At 41.5% G+C, this 19,885-nt stretch overlaps 1 protein-coding gene across 1 annotated transcript in view; it reads left to right on the top strand.

Annotated features, from left to right (window-relative positions):
* Positions 1-19,885, top strand: part of LOC144521101 (cadherin-4-like) — a 262,678-nt gene that overhangs the window by 117,955 nt on the left and 124,838 nt on the right. The window contains exon 3 of the mRNA XM_078255406.1: positions 1,085-1,108. Coding sequence (XP_078111532.1) covers positions 1,085-1,108 — 24 coding nt within the window. The remainder of the gene's footprint in view (positions 1-1,084; positions 1,109-19,885) is intronic.

The following is a 19,885-nucleotide window of genomic DNA, read 5'->3' as shown; positions in this document are numbered from 1 at the left end:
CATCCATGTGTACAGACAAGGCTAGCAGCAGCAGCGCCGCGTCAAACACTGGTGTAAAAAGACAGAAAAATCCTGTAGCTGCTTGCGTTTACACTTGCGTGCGTGGCGGGTTTTAAAACATTACTGCCAAAGTCTAAGTAGCCTGTTTAACATCCAAAGACAGTCATTGTACTTGTCAAGAATTAATAAACAGTACAGACTTGCTCGTCGTTTCATTAATTCATTAATAATTCAGTAATAATTCAGTAATACTTACGTTCAGAGGTGGATCTGGACTTTTCCCAGTGGGCCGGTAGTGTTTCGAGGGCCGGTCTGATAATAGTTATACATTGCAAGTTCTTACAACACCATCCGGCGGCCTGGTAAATAGGCAGTCAATAGTAAAACGACGACGACGATGTCTACTAAAAAAATTGCCGTCGACTTATTTTGATGGTTGATTACGTTGACTAAGTCGACTAATTGCGGCAGCACTAGTTCAGTGTTGTATAAAAAATGTGTTGCAGTACATACAAGCAGCCCATGTTTTGACCCAAGCCTTGTGGGCCAGGAGTGTCTCTGGTGGGCTCTGAGCAAAAACCTAAAATGCTTACTGAAAGGATTTGATTTGCTCTGTCTCGCTGCACCTTAAAGGCATTATTTTGTCCTTATTATAAAGCCCACTCAGGGTAAATTGTGTAAGAAATCAAGGGTTTTCCAGGGGTCTGGAGACTCTCATCTTTCTACTTGAGGCCTCCCCTTGATATGTTTGCTCAGATGCTTTTTTCCTCCACTTGGTTTGTTCTTGTGGAGTGGAAAAAAGCTGCTGTGTGTATTACTCCGACACACGTCTACTTTACATGTCCTTATGTGGCATGATCAGACACAACTAAGCGTGCATGCATGTGGTAAAGTGGATCTTCTTTGCAGGTCTGAGATAAGAGACCCCCTGATGTTGTGCACTGTTTATCTTCTTGGGTGGTGCTTTTCCCTCCCAGCAAATCACCGCCATGGCTGTCATTTGTTGCATTTTGTGTGTCTGCCGTACAGCAGCCTGTCAGCTCCTAACACATTCCTCTGTGTTTCTCCTCTCTTTTATCTACAGATACCACGGTGTCATCACAAAAAGGTAAGACAGCACTCAATCAGTCACCAGTGGATCCCCATGCATTCTCAGATGGGTGGCATGCGGGTGTGTTGCTCTGTGCGTCCGTGTGTATTCTCAATTTTTGCTAACGAGATGAAAAACATTTCATGGTGTTGTTGATGTTGATTTGAAATTGAGTCATTCAGATCTTCTGCTACAGAACAATCTGTTTGATTACAAAGTCAATCACTCACACCCACTGACACCTAGACTAAATTATACCGCTATCCCGCAATGATAGACGGCCCACAGCCTTGTGTTTTGCATTGCTTTCTGTAAGTCTTATGCTAAGACTAATCACAGTTCTGTTTAGACTCCTCCACACTTTCATGTGTATGTTAATGTGAGGTTGGGGGAGGTGATTGTTTTGCATAGTGGCTCTTCGGGGAGAGACGGGAGATGGAGGAGGGGGGAATGTTTGTAGGAATGTACCTGTAGGCTGTTTTGATTTTGTTAGATGATGGGACCACACAGTCAAACTGTCTAAACAGCTGCAGGGGTCTTGTTCTAAATGGCAGCCTGCAGGTGTATGCACCGAGCAGTCCCAGCCCTCTGCTTTTCATAGTGGAGATACAGTAATAGCAGCGGGTGTGTCACACTCTGTGATTGCAAAGCAGGAGCAGTCAATCACTCAGGAGAACTCCCTGCTGATTTTGTTGAAAATTTCTTTGATTCCCTGCTGTGCTCATAAAAACTTTGTTTTGTACGAGCTCTTACCAGCACAGAACAAGACGCGCGTGAAAATATTTTCATTGTCCCCTTGATCTGATATAATGTGCACAACATTTATATTTGAAAAACCAGCAGGAGTGTGTCTTTTCACCTTACAAAGTGTCAGATCTGTTGAAGCTGATTGTAGATACAGTGCAAGAGGCATTGATATAGTACATCTGAGTGACAGGTTACACTTAGTGTGCCCTCAGACACACACACACACACACACACACACACACACACACACACACACACACACACAATTGTGAGGCTTATGTATGTGATGACAATGAGGTGTACGATGCTGTCAGATGGGCCTATAAAGGTAAGTGATGTGGGTTGCCTGAGCCTCACTCTCTGATAAATGTTGAAGGGGAGCAGAGGTTGGCGTGGTGTACATCATCCCTACACAGCACTCGCATACATTTCTAAATGAGAGGGCGATAAAGAAGGCCACGCAACCCTGACAGTGAAAGAATGCTAACTTTTGTAAGCCTGTACGTTTCCATGTCTGTGTCTGACTTTTTTTGTGTTTGTATGTCTCACTTTTCTTGCACATCTATTATGTCCAATTCAATTCAGGTTAGTCTGAGGCATCAAAAAAAACATTCACTGTCTCTTGGTTCCACACATTGAGATTGCCATGGAGAAAAACAGCCTGCCGTATTCATTCATACACTGTGAGTTATAGATGGCTATGCAGCTATGACAGTGCCATCGGTGCCGAAGAGCCATGAGGCCTTGAGGCAAAGATAGTGTACATAAAGCATGTGTTTGTGTGTATACATCTCTTTAAAGACCTGCATAGAAGTGTGTGTGTGTGTGTGTGTGTGTGTGTGTGTGTGTGTGTGTGTTTGTTTGTGTGTGTGCCTGAGCATGAAAGATGGAGAAAGCAGGACATTTGTGCGCATTGGCAATGACAACTCCCCACAGTCTCAATCTGTTAATATTCAACATGAGAGATGTGGGTCTCCCATCTGTTAAATGAGTACAATGCTACAGTACATGTGGTAGACTGAAGGGCAGCACATAGTATTTAGGTCCAGGTAGTTTTCATGCTGTCGTTGTATAACCTTTACTATTGTTCCTCACCAATATCATGATTAATACAGGACCTCATTATAATTTGACCTTATTCTTTAGTTCTCTACTTCTATGGAACATGCCCCCCACAATGACATCCTTAACGAACACCTCTTCACCCCCTTACACTCCTCCTCCCTCTCCTCTGCCAAATGAAGTATATTTATGGCACCTGTGCTGGAAAAACAGTCTCCAGGAGACGTCCCTCTAATTTCATTTTCAAAATGCCAGCAATAAATTTATCAAATGGGCTGAATCGAATCGGAGTCACACACAGTGCCATCCGTCATGGGCTGTCCCTCAGGGGCCTGTGGGCGTACTTAAGACAGCCAAAAATCTCTGCTGGCAGGAGAAAAAGAGTGTGGAGAGGGGAGGGGGGTCCTGGTAGGAGGGAAACCAGATGAATGTACTGGAGATATACGCTGAGAACAAAGATGTGTGTGCATATCTTTATCTGCTTAGATGCACATGCACAAGCATGAATTAGCTTGTGCATGAGTGTGGATGCATATGTGTGCACAGAGGTCAATGCTAATTCCTCAACACATTGGAGCCTCACGGTGCAGTTGCACTTTGGCTGTCAATGTGCCAGTGTAATAATTGATTAATTGCAACACAAGTTAATTGATTGTTTTACTCTTTTTGCATTTGTAAATCCCTCTCAGTTCAAACACCACTTTGAGATTTATCCTCTCCCCTGCCTCTGAAAACTCCAGGTTCACACGCTCTGTGCCCTCCCATTCCCCTCCCATCTTTCACTTATTCATCCTCTGTACCTGACTTTGAAACCTTTGCCTCTCTATTTAAATGCCTTTGTCCCTGCTTTCTTTTTGTTTTACCCTTCTTTTCCTCTTCCTATCTTTTTTCTCCTCTCAGCATTTATCACTGTGCAGGTTAAGCCAGGCGTGAGTGAGGGTAAAGCAGCTTAGTACTAACAGGGCTAATGAAGTCAGGCACCGTATTCCTCAGACGGGGATCAGTGGTGCTACTCTGTGAAGCCTGTCAGCATTTAATGATTAGATGAAACATTCAGACACCCGCTCAGAGAAGACAGGCACACTGATATGTGGTAATACCCAACTGGGGTCTCTCTTACGCAGAGCCACAAACATTTATGCATGTGCACGTACACATGGTGCAGGCACATATAGTACATACACACACTTGCGTGTGCATAAACACATGCACCCACTCCTCCCACTTTGCAAGGGCATAGATTTATGACTCAAACATGGCATCAAGCATATACACCGCAAAGTGATTGGAAGAAAAAAGCGAATGACAGAGATTCAGAGAACAAGCAATCTGGCTATTGATTCCTGTCATGTGGAGTAAGGTGGAGAAAAAAGTAAGCTGCAAGCAAGAGATTTACCCCTCGCCTTGATGAGCAGATTGTAAACAACTCCACACACTCTATTCAAGATGCATGCTGGGATTCATGACTTTTGACTGCTTCTCATCTCTGCTAAAAAAAGCATGATAGAAGATCAATCAAAAGGCCAATATCTCTAAACCTTTTTGAACATTTCAGGATTCATCTTTGATTCCAAATCCTGTTGGATAGAAGGTATCCTTCTCTGGTGCACACACATGGCATCATAATGTGTGGTTGTGCTGTTAGTAAAGCCGTTTTCAGATATGAACTCCGGACAATGTCCGAGGAATCAGGTTGTGACGTAGTCCGCAGTTTTCCTTTTACACATATAGCACACAGCAGGAGATTGTCTGTATCAGATGCATTTTCACTTGAACTAGTCTCTTTGGTTTGGACTAGGGGTGGCGCTGGGCAGAGCCTGCAGCAGACAGGTCATAACAAGAATTACACCGCACCATGGAGCCATTCGTAATTTAGTCATAAACAATCAAGTCCCTTGCCGTTCTTGAATTTGTCTAACGATTTCTGCATTTAGTTTTCTTCGGGTTTTACATGAGCCACATGAAACGTCATCAACACGCCCACTCACTTCATGTGAATTCTCACATTTTGGGCTCAATCGGAGATTACATAGACTTTGTACTAGGGAGCTGGCAGGGTGAACACCGTTTGATATCTGATCCGACTGATTCAGACATTTGTGTTCTCACATACAGCACTATCGGGTAATGTCAGATAATTTCAGGTTTGCATTGCATGTGTGAAAGGGACTTTGGTTTGCAAAGCCTTCTTAAAAGTACTTGGGGAAACTACTTGAGAATATAGATTTACAAGGATTGAGTCTAAAGATTGCATGGGTTCTAATGGTTGATGTAAGCGTAATTGTTCATTATTAAGGAATATGGGGGTTGCTGGCTCCTCTTGTCCACATGTCCAAGTGTCCTTGGGCAGAACACTGAATGGGCAGGCCAGCATTTGCATATGGCATATGGCATGTGAGTGTGAGTGTGTGTGTGTGTGTGTGTGTGTGTGTGTGTGTGTGTGTGTGTGTGTGTGTGTGTGTGTGTGTGTGTGTGTGTGAATGGGTAAATGAGAGGCCAATTTCTAAAGTGCTTTGTCCGATAAGGTAAACAAACGCTATATAAGTGCAGTCCATTTACCATGTTATCTTATGCCTGAAGCTGCTGAGAATATTTACTGTAAGTCTATTAATAATTTACCTTCAACATTTCTTCCCTCCTCTTGTGAGGGTTTGCTAATTTAACAATTAGCTAAAGGCTACATATGACAGTACAGCACAGACTTACAAAGAACACATCCAAATAAGAATTAAGGATGTCTTTAACCTTAATACAAAATACAGAAATCGGAGTGCAAAAACTAAGCTACTAGTTTTTTTCGGCACTCTAAAAGAGCACATCCATGTTTAACATAGCAACTAACAAATGCCTACAGCTTAATTCTCAAAATTGGTAACTGCTAATCACAATGCAATAATCCTTTTATTTGATTTTCCTGGCGATTTACAGCCTCATAAATCCAGCTCCAAAAAGCCTCTGACACCAGAGTGTGATGAGTTTACAGCGTTGTTCAGACACAACAATAAATATTAAGTTCACTACTAACTAAGCTGTAAATAATGATGTGTGAGAGACCTTGTCTGGGCTAATTAAAAAGCTAATGCAATCATCATGCTCCCATGATCCTGTCCTGACCACCTTTTTATGTTAAAGTGTTCAGTGCTCAGGACGTTGTGGGCATTACCTGAATGCTGCCATCGCAAAACCAACCTCTTAACCACTGAAGTTTTTTTGTTTTATGTTTTATTTATACAGACGTTGAGATTTTTAATCTAATTTAGCTGGTTTAATTTGGTTAAATTGTCACTGACACAGCCCCAGTTAAAGCCAGAGCTTGGCTGAAAGGAGCATAGCAGGTCCAAAGGTTTTTTCATAATTGAATTCATCACTCCATTTGTCCCTAACAATATAAATATATGTATTTATATATAGGTGGGATTTTTTATTTGTATTTGATGATAGATAACTACCTTAACCTTCAGGTATACATCTATTTTGTATATGTTAATGATGTTTCATTCATGTGTTTGTTGACTTAATTGGTTAACAGTATTTGTATCAAATGATACATTTGTTCTTAATCGCGATTAATCGCTGAATTTCTATAGTTAATCACGATTAATCGCATGTTTTATCACATGATTAAAATGATATTATTTTGCATTTCAGAACTGTTTTTAAGTACATATTAACAATGGAAAGCAATTCTTACCAGTGTATCTTGATTGGGAATCAAATGAATGCAAAGAAAGTTGCTTTATAAACTTGACTTTAAGATTTGTATTTGTTTATTATTTATTTACTGTAAACAAAAGAAAAATGTGTGAATCTGTCATTATTGCACAACTCAGAACATGCCAACCATAGTACGTCTTTAAGACGTCAGTCTTCTACGATGCTGACAGGTCTGCAGTTAATTGCCACCCATTTTGCAAGAGCGGTAGTCATTTTTTTGGATTTGGTTTCATCCACAGGTCGGCAAGTAGCACTCTCCAAAATAGTGCTTTGCCTGAGCCCGCTAGCATCAACCTGAGTCACGTTAACTGTACTACTACGCTAAGCTCGTAGGTGGTAGCTCAAGCTTGACGTGCTTCGTGATATTTTAATTCGGCTTTACACAATGTGCATACTGCTTTCGACTTGTCTACTGAGCCGTCCGGGAGTTTTGGAAAATAAAAAGCGCCATTCAGAATTGCGTTGCTGCAGTCTCTCTCCATCAAGCCTGCAGCAGCAGGATATGTTATGAGGAAGTATGGCAGCTTGATGATAAGTAAAGGTGTGGCAAAGGGTCAAAATAGTAGCCTAGCTAGATTCTAGTGATTTTAGAACAGCTAAGGGGCGTTGTTAGGCATGACACGAAGCTGAGTGAAGTGTAAAATAAATTAATAAATGGCAGCATGCAATTAATGCGATTATGCTCGGCCCTTAATCGCATCGCTGACAGCCCCCTTTTTTAACCTTCATTTTACCAGGAAATTCCAGTAAAAATTAAGAATATGTATATTGATATAAAACTGAAATTAAATTGTCAAGTTATTGTGTGATTACTAAAATAGGCTAGTGGCGCTCGGCCGTGACGTTCAAGTCCAAACTCTGAAGATTAATAATCTCCTAAAATCGCCAAAGGTTTTGAAATGTTGACTATATCCAAGTGTTCATATTACTGTATAGATGTAATACTCCATTGCTATGGAAATAAGCCTATTGTTCAAATGAACCTGATTATGCCCTCGGGCGCTTGAGTAAATAAATTAAATATGTGGCAGCCGATGTGTGCAGTAAACTTTCTTTTAACATGTCTGTTGTACTGATGCAATGACCAGTTATAGTTTTAGTTCTAGTAGTCCTATTAAGAGGTGTGGATTAATTCAGGTAGGACTGTGTGTAGACATATTTTATTATGTGTATTATGAGGTGGTCCGTGAAAATTCTTGATCACAAAAAGTGGTCCACACACACAAAAAGTTTGAAAACCCCTGTGTTAGAATACATTGTCATTAATGTGTTGTTTTGAAAAGGAACACAATATGTGTTTTCCCACAGGTTGAAAGTAGTCACAGATCGTATGTTTCTTATTCCTAACACTTTTATACATAGTTCACTTTATGATTTTTCGCCAGGCTTGCGGCGTGCCTACTGACACAATACAATTTAATTTTAAAACTCAGAAGTTTTGCCGTATTGAAGCCTATCGTGCACACTACTCCAGGGTTTTTGAACCCCTAAAATTATTATTTATTGATCTTTTAGGAAAAGGTCTCAACAACCTAGATGGATTGCCATGAAATTTGATACAGATATCCATGGTGCCCAGAGGTTGATTCCTTATAACGTTGGTAATCCCACGATTTTTAATCTACCGTCACGAGCAAGCCAAAGGTTTCAGTCAGTCAGTGAAATAGCTCAACATCTACTGGATGGATTAGTACAAAATTGTGGACCATTTATTGTTCCTAGGCAATGTATCTGAATGACTTTAGTGTCCCCCTAACTTTTTAGCCCAACCAGCAGGTTGACATTTTGTTGTTTAAAGTGAAATAACTTGACAACTGTTGGATGAATTGCCATAAACATTGGTTTGCACATTCATGTCTCCCTCGGGATGAATTATAATAACTTTGGTATTCCCCTGACTGTTTATCTCGCACCATCAATTTTGTTTTGTCTCAATACTTTGGTTAATGACCAAAAACTTGTATAACTTATGGCATTCCCACCAGCCTCAGCTGATCTGATCTACTGTGTGTTAAGTGCTAATTAGATACATTTAGCATGCTTACATGCTAAACTAAGATGGTGAACATGATAAACATTATACATACTAAACATCAGCATGTTAGCAAAGTCATTGTGAGCATGTTAGCATGCAGGTGTTAGCATTTAGCTCAAAGCACTGCTGTGCCTAAGTACTGCTTCACAGAGCAGATAGCGTTGCCGTACACTCTTAGTCTTGTCGTCAGTCTGCCACCTCTTATTCCAGGTCACTACAATACAGTAGTAGTACGTCTAATGGCACAAGCCTTCTGTCTCTGCAAGATTAATTTGAATGACAATCTACTCTTGCAAGTTGCAACCATCATTTGTATAACCAAGCTAGTTTAAATTTTCATTTTCATTCCTGCTCAAAATTATGCTTTGGCTGTTCAAGGCTGCACACGCAAGGAAAACACTACAATTTTAATATAATTGAATGTATTTGAACTACCATCAACCTACTCCCACATTTTTCTTGGATGCTGTTAAATTGCTCAAATCTCTGTGTGTACTGCAGTAACGGGAGTTGCTTCCGGGCTTCCTAGTAGCAGTAAAGACTGAATGAGTATGTGCGAACATGCATGGTTTGTTTTCTGCTGCGTCCTGCCACTCTGGATCCCTGCAATGAGAACTATGATTATTTTGACCTTTATTTTTTTTATTCAGCTGTGTGTACTCTGCAGGAGAGAAGGGTTGTCATAGACCTGATCTTGTCTATTGACTCCCTCAGGCAAATTAATAAGGTCTGCGGTATATAGGATTCAAATGCCAACAAAAGACACTGTAGGTTCACAGCGGACGCCCCAAACGAGCATAATTAAAATCTCTGTGACAAGATTGGTGAAAAAAAACACATAGGTTGTAAAATGGTGTCACCTGTTCATGAAGCAGAAAGTATTTTTTTCTCTAACAATGTGAAAGGCTCTTCGTTATTGCTCACAAGAGGCTGATATGTGCTTTGTTTGCCAGTCTAAACCATGTAACATGTCCAATTGAGTGTTGGCCAGGGCTAAAGATAAAGACATAACCACACAAAGAGAAGTTCAGCAGACCCACATCTTAGACTCATTTAGGCTGTCTGGGCATTGAAACACTTCTCAGGCAAAGGCAGGGCAGATAAAAGCAGAGACAGGTATAACAAAAAGAAATGAGATGGAAGTAAACGTATCACCACTCTTATAGAATCCTGTTCTTAAGCCTCAACTGCCAATTAGTTATGAGAACAGCCTGTTCCCTTGACGAATGGACTTAATTTGATATTCTGTGGTTTTCTCAGCAGGGTGCAACCCTGATTGCACTGGTGGATGGAGTTGTACACAGCCTAAGTGTAAATGACTATGTAGAGATAGACCGCAGCTTATCATAACTGTTCTCTCTTTGGTAGAGCGGTTCTATTTAAAAGGTACATCAGCTCTGTATCTGATGGTGTGTGGCAGGTATCTGGAAGATTAGATTGTGGTTGCAAGCCCAGAGATGCTTGTGTTGCAGTGTGGTGTCACCCAGGGACAGAGCTGCAGTAATCCCATTAAGCAAATAACTTTGTCATGATTCAACAACATGCTATTGTCATAGGACTACCTGCTCCGAGTCACTTAGATGATTCATACATCTTTGTCTGTTTACTGACAAGACACCACAGTTGGGCTTGATGCCCTACAGGGCTTGCATTGCCAGGGAAGCGGGTGGCATATTGCACCCAGCAGGAGAGCTCCTACTGTATGTGGGCCTGCTCGGCAGAGGGATTTGGCCGGCTTGGATTAGCTCAGCAGGGTGAAACAGAGGGATACCGACAGGGAGGGAACGACAGATAGTGGAGGATAGAGTACGTCAATCTCTGCTCAGTACATGGACACATGAGAAACCTGAGAAAAGCTGCTGAGAATCCTGGTGAGTCTTGTTCATACACTGGTGCACAATTCACACCATGAAACATGAAATTTACCCTCACTTCTGCCATTTGCTATAAACCCCAAGCCACAGTAATCAGCAACACATTCAATTCCACATATCTTTTGTAAGAGGTCAGCCCTTTTTTACACTTTTTGACTTCTTCTCTTAACATTTAACTACAGCTATAAACTTTTCAGCGAGGCGTGTGAATTCATTCAGATGCCCATAATGAGATAAACACATCTCCTTACGCCACAGTCACACTAATTAAGCAGACTTTTTCCTTCTACAGTGCTGTGCTCTTAAACCTCATCCACTGCTCAAAAGCATGTCAACACAGTAATGGCAGATTGGTACTCTCATGGCAAAAAATTATAAGTAAGTTTAATAGTTGAAAACACACAAAAAGGAAAGAATGCAGAGCCAGTTGCCTCTGACAGACTGCTGAGAAAACTCATCTTTGTTCTTTGCTTAGGCTGGTTCATTTCTGTTCGAGGGATGGATCTAATCCAAGAGTTTATTACCAAACTTCAGATGCAAAGCCTATTTGTTTTCTGACACCAAAGAGGGCCAAGAAAAGGAATCGGGGTCTGGACAAATTGGCATCACTCACAGAAGCGCAGTGGGAAGGAATTCTCAAGTGTAGAAGTCTATCTTCATTCAGCTCTCCTCCAGCATTGTTCAGACTTCATCTGATAACTATTACATTTTTTTTTCCCATTCAGAGTGCATTCTGTTCAATTCAATTTTCAATTCAATTTTATTTATAGTATCAAATCATAACAAGAGTTATCTCGAGACACTTTACAGATAGAGTGGGTCTAGACCACACTCTATAATTTACAGAGCCCCAACAATAACAGTAATTCCCTCAAGAGCAAGCATTAGTAGTAGCTATTGTGACAGTGGTGAGGAAAATGCCGGTTGGGGGTGTGGTGAACAGTGGCAATAATAGTCATAATAAAGATAATGGAACAGTGACTACAATGGCAGTCATAGTAGTTCATGTCATAGTAGGGCACAGCAGGGCGTTACGGGGTGTAATGTGGCACAGCAGAGCATAGGTGAACGCAGTAGAATCGCAGAGCGTAGCAGGGTGTAGCAGGTCCACAGCAACAGCTGCACCCATGACCCAGGTCTTGGTGCCACCTTAATCCAAGGCGATATTCTAGGTGAAGAAGAAACATAAGGACTCCGGGAAGTAAACTCCCCAGAGCTAGGTAAGTAACAAGCATTTCTGGGACAAGGATGCACACAAAAGGAAACAAATGAAAAGAGAGATGAGAGAGCAGCTCATTGTGTCATAGGAAGGAAGGAACTTCCCCAGCAGTCTAGAATTATAATAGCATAACTAAGAGAGGCAGGCTAAAGAGAGGTGCCGGATCGGGCTTGAACTCTCCCCTGCCGGAACGGGCTGTACTGGCCTGCCTCCCTCTACTCTCACTATGTTATTGATTATATGATATGTAGATCTGATGACTATGAAGAGAAGCAGAGAAGCAGAGGTGCTGTGTCTATAGCTATACACCCTGCCCCGCCGGTCTAGGCATACGCTGCAACTCCTCACTCCCTAACTATAAGCTTTATCAAAGAGGAGGGTTTTCAGTTTATTCTTAAATGTGGTGACGGTGTCTGCCCCCCGAACCCAGATTGGGAGCTGGTTCCTCAGGAGTGGAGCCTGGTAGCTGAAGGCTCTGGCTCCCATTCTACTCTTAGAGACTCTAGGAACCACTAGTAGCTCTGAGTTCTGGGAGCGCAGTGTTCTAGTGGGACAATAAGGTACTAAGAGCCCTTCTAGATATGATGGTGCTTGACCATTTAGAGCTTTGTAGATCAGGAGAAGGATTTTAAAATCAATCCTGGATTTTACAGGAAGCCAATGCAGAGAAGCTAGTACAGGAGAAATATGGTCTCTTTTCTTAGTTCTTGTCAGAACACGTGCTGCAGCATTCTGGATCATCTGGAGAGTCTTAAGGGATTTATTTGGGAAACCTGATAGTAAGGAATTACAGTAGTCCAGCCTGGAGGTAACGAATACATGGACTAGTTTTTCAGCATCGTTTTGGGATAGGATTTTCCTGATTTTGGTAATGTTACGAAGATGGAAAAAGGCTGTTCTGACATTCTGTTGAGTATATGTTTTACAGTACAAGCCAATGCACGGACACATTTACAGCAAATCATTATGCTACTACTGTCTTCCCTTTGGGCTCATGTAATATTATTTTGTTTTATTAGAGAGCAAGAGCGATGCGCAAAAGAGGGGATGATAAAGTATTACATTGTGAGGTGTATTTGATGCATCACGTATTCAGGCCCCATATTCCCCCTTCTACCAACATTGTAGAATTCCCAGGATTCCCTCCTTGCTTTGAAAGCAAACAAAGAAAAACTCCGGAGGCATTCTCATTTGGAGACCATTGCAGGTATGTCATGACCAGAAGAAAAAGACAGTTAAGGATTTAGAAAGATGAAAAAGAAGAATTGCTCATTAAATGACATTATAATGAGTTAACAAAGGGATAAGGGTGAGAGGAGAGGATGATCACCAGGTCTCTTTGGGAATGTTGCTATGCTCCTCTGGTGCCCTGATGGGATCAGGAATTACCCATTGGCAAATAATGAAAAAGATTTGCAAAGTGATTAGTCTACTGTATAAACTATTTGTTAATTTATTCATTTGACATCCATGCATGTCTTGTGGTTCCAGCAACACAACTCAAGCCCCATGGTCACCTTCCTGTTGTGCTCACAGGGCCTGTCCTTTAAAGCTAAAGGTGTTTTTGCCACTTTAAGTAACCATTTTACTCTCAGCAGGAATCAGGACAAATTACTTTGCTAAGCTATGTAAGTTTGCAGTCAGCCTGTTTACCCTGGAGAGCGACATGGCACCTAGGATGCAAGATAGGCCCAGATGGATTATTCTAGGCTAATTCCGAGCACAAATCAGCTCACAGCCATCAATTATTCATGTGGAAGTCTTTGAAACGTAAACACTACTTAACCCATTAAGAATCCAGATTGGCACAATCTATAATGGCACAAATACTGTACACAACATAACTGCATATACAGAGGTCTGTAGCCACTGCAGAAAAAAAGATTTTGCTCTATATGGAAATCCAATGCTCATTAGAAGAAGTTGAATCTTTGCAGACCCATAACCAATATAACCTGGTGCAGCATTAGCATGGGATTGATGCTAAAGATGACAGTAGAGGGAGGCAATTAGAGTGACAGCTGGCGCTGGGATGTGTTGAGTTTTGTGGATTGATCTTTGCTGTCAGCTTTGTTTCTGTGAACTTCAGACACATGGGAGACATGCGCTCTTGTTTAGTCAGTAAATGCACATAGTTTAAATGATAAAGAAATGGTGCTCCAACTGTATAGTTCATTCTTACTCTTCTTTCATTTCAATGTCATTTGCACATTGACTCCCCCTCTCTTTTACCCTCAGCCAATTTGTCCTTGTTGGTCTCTCATGTACGTTTTCAAGGTCTGTTTGTGGTATTGAGGCTGAGGGGAGTTGCTGGGTGTGTTTGTGTTGCTTTTAGCAATTCCCCACCTCAGCACCGTAATTCCCACCTGAGCAATACAAGATAGGGAGTGTTCTCTGTCTGTCTAATGCTCATTAGATAAAGAGGAGGTTCATGTGCTGTACTTTGACCAGTGGTGTTACAGTCCGTCTGTATATTTCTCTCTTCCTCTCATCTTGCAATGCTCTGGAGATGGTGTACTCAGTACAAACAGCATCTGTCCGGGAGAATAATAGCATCTATAATCGTTCCCCAGAGAGACAACAGTGGAAAACAGTTTTTCTTCTTCTATTATTTTTTTTTTTTTACTTTGCAACTTAATATTTCTGATATATGATTTATAGACACCATACACAGTATTCAAGTTATCAGTGATAACAAGAATTTGACATTAGCTCTTGTATGATACTCTCTTTCTACATATTTTATTTTTTCTCCTCCCCACATCTTTTGAAGCATAGCTTATCAGTCCACCAGATGGGATTCCATGTGGAGTTTGAATCTGAGAACTGCCACAGCTACAAGCAAAAAACAGAGAAAGCTGCAATAGTGTCTTTCTAGCTTTCAAATTGTGTGGCACTCATTCCTTTCCTTTAACCTCACCTTGGATCTGGGAAATAGAAGGTTAGTGTTCAGGGACTAACAGGTAGAAATCAAACAGCCAGTTCCTGGAGGGAGCAACTCTTTTTTCCAACATCACATGTGAGGGAAAAGTATATTTACATAGGATCAGATTTTTATGGCAGGTTTTCAGGCATATGGATTTATGTCTGAATGCAGTGAGGAGGGAGATCGAAAGAGTTGGCGGGGTTCCCGGGTGGATTACATGCTTACTTTGTACATGTGTGTAACAGTGTGCGTGGTGTGTGTGTGTGTGTGTGTGTGTGTGTGTGTGTGTGTGTGTGTGTGTGTGTGTGTGTGTGTGTGTGTGTGTGTGTGTATACAGGTGAGCGTGCACATACCTGCCTGTGTGTGTCTGTGCGAGTGAACATGTACAGTATGGACACACTCCAGTGTCTTGTTGCAGCTCACTCCATTAGTAGGTAGGGATTCCTGTGCTCTGCTCCTAGCCAGAGGAGACCAAATAAAGCCATCAGCGAGCGTTGGGGGAACCAAACTCCTCTCAGAGCCTGCAGAGCTTGAGAACAGAGGGTTTAGACTGGCTCCATCCTCCTCCATCAGGCGGTAGTATAGGGAGATTCTGGGACAATTACAGGTATACTACTAAATGATACAGGAATGTTCATAAATTCATTGCTTACACTTTTTGCATTTGTGTTTTAGTTTTCATAGCCTCCGCACATTGTGTTGCATTTATTTGCATCAATGCTCTTTTATTCATAACTATTATTATGATAACCATTATGATCATTGTCTTCACAGTCAACAAGAGGCTGGGTTACATACACTAGCAAAAGCTTAGGTCAGTCTAACACGGGGTTAACAAATGTAGACAAGTTATCGCTCATACTTATTCTTAAGGGCAGCTTAGAGTCTCCGACGTCAAAGCCTTTGGGCTTTGGGGGGTTTGGTGACATTTCCCATAGGCTTTATGGGTAATTCATACCACATACATTCTACCTGTTTAAAATGTATTTCACTTTTTTCAAAAAAGATAATAACAATAAGTACAACATAATAAGTACATTTCTCTGTTATGAAGTTTTAAGTTTTAATCCAATAGAGAATTAACTCAGATTTAACTTGCTCCCAGTGTTCATAAGAGTGAAATGACTTACTACTTTGGGAAATCCAAACTCTCCTTTTCATATGGCTTTATTTCATTAGATGGACAAAATCTTGGACAAAAAAAAAATACATGTTCTATGCTATGAAGATGCTTCCTTGAATACCTTTAAAACAATCCCATCTACTAGCAGGGATTCAACTCAGTTTGAGGCCTTCCCAGTGGGTGTTATTATTGTGTGGTTTTCCTGCAGCCTTCCACACTAATGCTCCTCTCGTCAGTAATGCTCGACCATGCTTCGGGGCTTTGTTATAGCATGGAGGCCAGAGATGTCATACCCTGTTACAAAATAAGGCACCAAATATGAACTTCCTCTTCCCTTCTCCACCAGTCCCTCCCCTTCCCCTCCTGCTCTCCCCCCTGCCCTGGGGATCAGAACCGTGGAAAAAGAGCCCACTCCATAATGTCTACTCAGTAGGTCATAACTTGCCGCTCAGGCTCAGATAAAGACCTCCATTCATTAAAGTGGCTGCTCTCTTTCTCCACACAAGTGACACCTATCCCCCGGGAGAGCAGCAGTGAACTACACGGTTGAGCCCTGATTGCCTCCCTCCAAGCTATTTGGACCCCCTCTACACACCAGCTCCCTGAGCCTCATTCTCCACCTGATCTTCATTTCTTTCAGTGGGAATCCCTAATCTTTTTTTAACTTCACTCATTCATTCCCCTACCTTCCTCTTAATACACTAACTCATCTCATCTATTATCTCTTTCACCTTCACCTGCACATCTCCATCTGCTGCCCTAATCACACCTCCGCTCTTTTTTCACCGCTGTCACTTTGGTGGTTTCCCCCTGACTCACTTTGACTTTCTCTTTCCCATGCACATTTCCATCAGCAGCTTTGATCATTTCTCTTTCCTCTACCCATCCTTTGCCATCTCCTCTCCCATGTCTTTCCTGTTCTGTCTCTTCAACGTGTCTGTGAAGTCCCTAAGCACTGGAAGTCACTGATGCGTGTATCGGTCAGCGGTACTCATGGGTAATGTGTAGATCATTCATTCTCCGGACAGGTATGTAATAGAGGCGGGACGGAGGGGAGAATGGGGACAGTGGGAGATCTCTGGAGCTATGAGAATCAATTTCATCGGGAATCACCGGAGCAAAGAAGCAAAACCTCTCTCTCTCTTTGAGCTTCTCTCTTTCTTCCCCTCTCATTCTTTTTCTCTGTTGTCATTTGCCCACTCTGCTATCTCATTCCTCTTTGACTGCTCGTGCTAATCAGCTCACAAGACTCTTTAGCATTACACTAGCCAAGCAGCAGGATAAATCCCTACACAAATTAGAACACAAGCCATTATGTAAGTCAACCCCTTCTCTTGGCTCCAGCAAGAAAATTATAGTCCCATGTTTAGAACTGGAGAATAAAGGAAACACACTCTCTTTTCTCCCTTCCATCATATCTCCACGGGCACAGTAGTGCATCAGAGCAAACAAAAAAGAGAAAGAGAGAAAAATCTCACAGAGATTGCCTCTCTAGTGCTACTAAATCTGGCCATGGCGAAAGGCCTGCTACACTTGTACTGGAGATTCAGTTGAGACAAACAGCCCTAACATGATGCAGGCGCTTTCAGTCACCTGTTAAATAGAGCTTTGGTTAAAACAGCCCGACATGCATGCACTTGGTACCTGTAGCCTGTAGCACGTGCATGCTAATGTCTTTAATGGCATGACCATTCAGCACAGGTTCCACTTCATAAACTGAAATGAATGACTACTGGCTGACTAACACACACCATTTGACCTGGCACACTGGAGGTAACGATGATGTGGGAGACAAGGAAAATTGCTCATCAATCACGACCACGGATGGTCAGGCGCTCTCATCTTGTAGTAGTAATGTTCAGTGAATTGATTATGGAATGATGAGGTGGAGTAAAATGCTGTGTCTCACGCATTTATTGCAGACGGAACTATTTTTTGTGATTTTTTTTATTTATGATGCCCATAAAAGGTTTGCACAGATGTTAATGTTTCTGTACAATCCCTGCAATGGAATGTCAATTTTGTGTATTATCTCTTATTTGGAAAGGAGACAGTGATAAAGGGAGATAAAGGATGTGTGTGTGTGTGTGTGTGTGTGTGTGTGTGTGTGTGAGAGAGAATTAAAAAGATAAAGATAAAGTGAGTTAAAGACACAGAGCAGGCAAGGGAGGTTTTGCCGAGTGGGTTTTCCACTCTACTAGTACAGAAATGATGCATAACTCCACAGTATGCCCTTTAATTGGTGCTATTAATATCAGTTAAAGTTTTAATACCTATTTATTAAAACTTAAACTTTTTTTCTGAGACCTAATGTGAATAGCATTATGAATCTCAAGGGCTGTGCTCTATAAAAAGGCTCAGACATAAATTATTAATGCTCTACCACTTCATCTGCAAGATCTCACTCCTACAAGATTTGTTAAAAAGGAAATAGCCCAAAGGTCTAATATTAGGATGAATTTTCAACATTAAATACTCTACATGCGAGTTCCATATTTCTTGAATAATTCTGTTAAAACTGTACACGTCACCGCCACATTGCTTGAAAGTTTTAGCGGTGCCCTTAACCTACTCATTATTAGCTTGTGGAACCTGTCAGAAGTTCTCCAGTCTCCAAACTGGTCATGTATAAAATGTAAACAGAGTCCGGAGGAAGACATAGAGGAATCCTTATGTACACAGCAGCCTAATTTGTCTGTTTGTATCATTAAGGTCCTCTCCTCTGTCAGAGAGTATATGATGTGAAAAGTCCTTGCACTTATCTGCTAAAAAAAAAAGGCAAATATGAACACAGAAACGTTTTAGGAAGCTGCAGATCCAGTTATCCCCTGTTATTAGAGTTAATTATGGTTCAAAGATTAGAAACGTTCTGCTCTGACACAGAGTTATCTGTAGCTTATAGTTTGAACTTAACAAAAAGTTTTTAAGTACATTTAGCGGGCAACAGAAGGACCAGCTGTCTGAAATGCCTTCATATAGCCAGGGAAGGGAAGATTAAATAAATAGATACAGGATAAGCATAACAGAGATCTTTGTGGCCATTTGTGACAACACCGTAGTATGTATTGCATTAGCTTGAGGAGGGAGGACGGATTATTGCGCTGGACTGACATCAGCCAGTTAACATTTAGGAGAATAAAATATGCCCTATATCACATGGAAAATAGAAACAATGAAAAATGTTAAAACTTAACATTTTGCAGAAAAAGTTATGTTGATGGAAAGCATAATATGAGTTGTGTGATGGCATCTGATGCTTTCGGTTGGGATTCAGGTTTCCATTAATAGGCCGTCGCCTATTGACTTGCCTGGTTAAACTTGCAGGCATAATGGCACTTGCATCTCACTCCTACACACTCTCTTTACTCGTTACCTCTTTTCTTTCTTGTATGCTTGATCAACCCGCACAACCCCCAGTATTCTATTTCATCACTCTTCTCATAGTGGTCCCCTGCACCTCCATCTCCCCCTCACGGTTTCAGCTGGAGAGTGTGAAATGAAGCTTGTATAATTAAATATTAACAGCCTGCTGATGAGGGGATTGAGAGCCAGGGTGGGAAGAGGAGCACACCACTGAATCCTCTGCCCTACTTCTTAGTGTTAATGTCCACTGGGAATTATTCATGTATCAGCTAACCTGAACTGGCACCTAAGAAGGCACAGGGGTAACATGGAGCTGTGCCAGAGTGGGACTGACTGAGCCAGGGTCAGTCAACATTAATAGAAATCCTATTGGGGGGATTAGAATTCCAGGGTGGAGGAAAGCTTTCATTATTAATTAGCCTGTCAGATGCTGTTCTTATGTTTGGATGAGAGTTCTCAAAAGGGATGTGGCTGCAGTATAAAGTTTTAGCTACAGTGCAAATTGCAAGTGGATAGGTAATTGTCAACATGTCAACGTGTCTTTAATAGCGCAGACCAGAGAGTGCTGAATTTATTACTTGACTCAAAAATGAAGCACCAATTAGCTCATAACAGGTCAACGTGTCTTAATTATTCATTTATTTATAACACGGTCATGAGTCCTAACTTTTACCCAGAATTTTATGTTGGCAGTCATGAATGAAGCCAGATGACTTTTTATGAGGAAGTGCT

Source organism: Sander vitreus, chromosome 7, assembly GCF_031162955.1.
Source record: "Sander vitreus isolate 19-12246 chromosome 7, sanVit1, whole genome shotgun sequence".
NCBI classification, from domain to species: domain Eukaryota; kingdom Metazoa; phylum Chordata; class Actinopteri; order Perciformes; family Percidae; genus Sander; species Sander vitreus.
Note: the sequence above shows the minus strand (reverse complement) of the source record. Positions and strands in the feature narration are given on the sequence as shown.